Source organism: Sinocyclocheilus rhinocerous, unplaced genomic scaffold (genome assembly GCF_001515625.1).
Source record: "Sinocyclocheilus rhinocerous isolate Xijiao unplaced genomic scaffold, SAMN03320098_v1.1 scaffold1068, whole genome shotgun sequence".
NCBI classification, from domain to species: Eukaryota; Metazoa; Chordata; class Actinopteri; order Cypriniformes; family Cyprinidae; genus Sinocyclocheilus; species Sinocyclocheilus rhinocerous.
This window is the reverse complement of record NW_015633196.1, coordinates 206,483-209,038: the sequence shown is the minus strand read 5'-3', so window position 1 is coordinate 209,038 and position 2,556 is coordinate 206,483. Positions and strand designations below refer to the sequence as shown.

At 45.3% G+C, this 2,556-nt stretch overlaps 1 protein-coding gene across 1 annotated transcript; it reads right to left on the bottom strand.

Moving 5' to 3' along the window:
* Positions 1-1,019: 1,019 nt before the first annotated feature.
* Positions 1,020-2,339, bottom strand: chrm5a (cholinergic receptor, muscarinic 5a). The gene has a single exon (XM_016557349.1). The coding sequence runs from the start codon at positions 2,226-2,228 to the stop codon at positions 1,020-1,022; it is 1,209 nt and encodes a 402-aa protein (XP_016412835.1). The 5' UTR covers positions 2,229-2,339.
* Positions 2,340-2,556: the final 217 nt, after the last annotated feature.

Here is a 2,556-nt window from a genome sequence, read left to right as displayed (position 1 = left end):
AATTAGTTTTTAAACCAAAATGCTTAAAATGCGTTTAAATGAAAAGCTTACATCATGACGCGCAAAATGAATTTCTCAACCCATAAGCGAATATACTAGGCCTATAGAGTTTGTTCAAACACAAAAAGCAACATCTATCAAGTTAATAATCAAGCTAACCTAAAATCTGTGGGGATGATGACGCTGTGTTTTTAACTCCCTCTCCATCATCAGCTTTAGTGAAATAAACTAGCTGTGGATTTTAGTGACTCACTCATGTTTTCCCCTCTCTCCTCATTTTTTTTTCTCACTATTTTTTTTTTTAGAATAGTTGACATTTTTACTTATCGAAGATTGTTATTTGCATGACCGTTTCTAGATTACACCAGAATGAAGTGAAGAGAGGTGAATGCAGACATTAGGCGCAGCGATCTCCTGATAGATAGGCTGCGTGCACAGTTTGTTCAAAAGTAATATATAGATATAATAAATGCATTTGATTGGTAAACCAAATTCAAATGTGACATTTTAATCTCTAATGCAAATGCATGGAATTTACGGGAAAACTCCACTAAATAATAGCGCTAAAAAGCCCCGCTTATGACTGGTTTTGTGCTCCAGGGTCACATTTGATTAAAGGACACTCAAAGGAGCCAGTTTCATGGTACTTTTGAGACACATTTATGGAGCTTTTTTTTGCCATCTTATTTCTAATAATTATCAACATTGATAATAATCAGAAATGTTTCTTGAGCATCATATCAGAATGATTTCTGAAGAATCATGTGACACTGAAGACTGGAGTAATGATGCTGAAAATACAGCTGCGCATCACAGAAATAAATTACAGTTTAACAGATATTCACATAGAAAACAGCTGTTTTAGATTGCAATAATATTTCCTATTTTTATAGATTTTTGATCAAATGAATGCATCCTTGCTGAGCAGAAGAGACTTCGTTAAAAAACATAAAAAGCTGAACGGTAGCGTATCCCTTTAAGGAAAACCTCAGAGTGAATCTGTGCAGTGAAGTAGAGTCTCAGGAGAGTCTGTTTCCGGCGGCAGGCTTCGGTCCGCACCAGAACAGCTTCTCCTCGGGCCGCTTCTTCCTCCAGCGGCACAGCAGCAGCATGCGGAAGGTCTTCTGGAAGGTCTTGTTGCAGAGAGCGTAGCACATGGGGTTGACGGTGCTGTTGACGTAACACAGCCAGTATCCCAGATGCCAGAGCGAGAGCGGGACGCAGTCGGAGCAGAAGGTGGAGACCAGCACCATGATGTTGTACGGCGTCCAGGTGAGGATGAAGGCCAGCAGGATTGCGCTGAGAGTCTGTGCCGCCTTCTTCTCCTTGATCAGAACCATCCTCTTCCTCTTAGTGATCTGGCTCTTCAGCGTGCCGTCGACGGGTTTGGAGGAAGACGGTGCGTTCACAGACTCGGCCGACGAGAACGAAGAGGGCTTTTCGTCTCCGTTAGCGCTCTTGAATTTGTAAGACATGCACTTTTTGTTTCGAGCAGGACTTGTCCTGAAATTCTCCTCTCTGCTTTCCGTCTGGAAGACGCAAGGAGAAGCCGAGCGCTCTTCGTCTTCGGATGAAGCGTAGCTAAAGTTGGTCAGCTGCTCTTCAGCCGGTTTGGACGTCTCTTTCGAGGTGAAACACGAATGAGTCTTTTGATTCAATGCATCTGAATCGTTCAAAGAGTTGACTCCTTGAAGCTCGGCTAGATCTTTGGTGCGCCGCTCGGTTTCCTTATAGATCCGACAGTAGAGGATGGTCATGACGGATACGGGAATATAAAAGGCGGCTATCGCCGTGCCAAAAGTGATCACGGGTTCAGAGAAGAACTGAATCTGACACTGTCCTTCAGGAACCGTTCGCTTTCCGACGAAATACTGCCAGCAGATGATCGGCGGAGCCCAGAGGACGAAAGACACGAGCCAAGCCAATCCAATCATGATTCCCGCTCGCTTCGGCGTTCGTTTGGCACGATACGTCAGTGGCCTGGTGATGGAGAAGTACCGGTCGAAACTAATGACCAGCAGGTTCATCACAGATGCGTTACTGGCCACGTAATCCAGAGCCAGCCACAGATCGCAGGCCACACTTCCCAGAGCCCAGCGGCCCATGAGGATGTACGACGTGTAGAGGTTCATAGAGAAGACGCCGATGATGAGGTCAGCGCAGGCCAGGCTCAGCAGGTAATAATTGTTGACCGTCTTCAGCTGGCTGTTCACTTTGAAGGACAGCATCACCAGAACGTTCCCGACGATGGTGATGAGGCTGACCACGGCGGAGACGGTTGCTATGGTGACCGCCTCCCACAGGCTGTGCGCGCCGGAGACGTTGGCGCTGACGGTGACGTTCTTCTCTCCGTCCATCGTGATTCACTCGCGCTTCAGCACGTCCATCTCCTGAAGAAACACACAGACACACATCAGACTGAAGATGACAGCTCTTCTATTAGCTGTGGGTTATTACTCTTAACTAAAACTAGAAGTATGAACGCTTTTGTTAATTAAAAAAAAGAAGCTGAAATAACATGAAATATGAATATTAGATGAAAAACAGTTAGTAAGG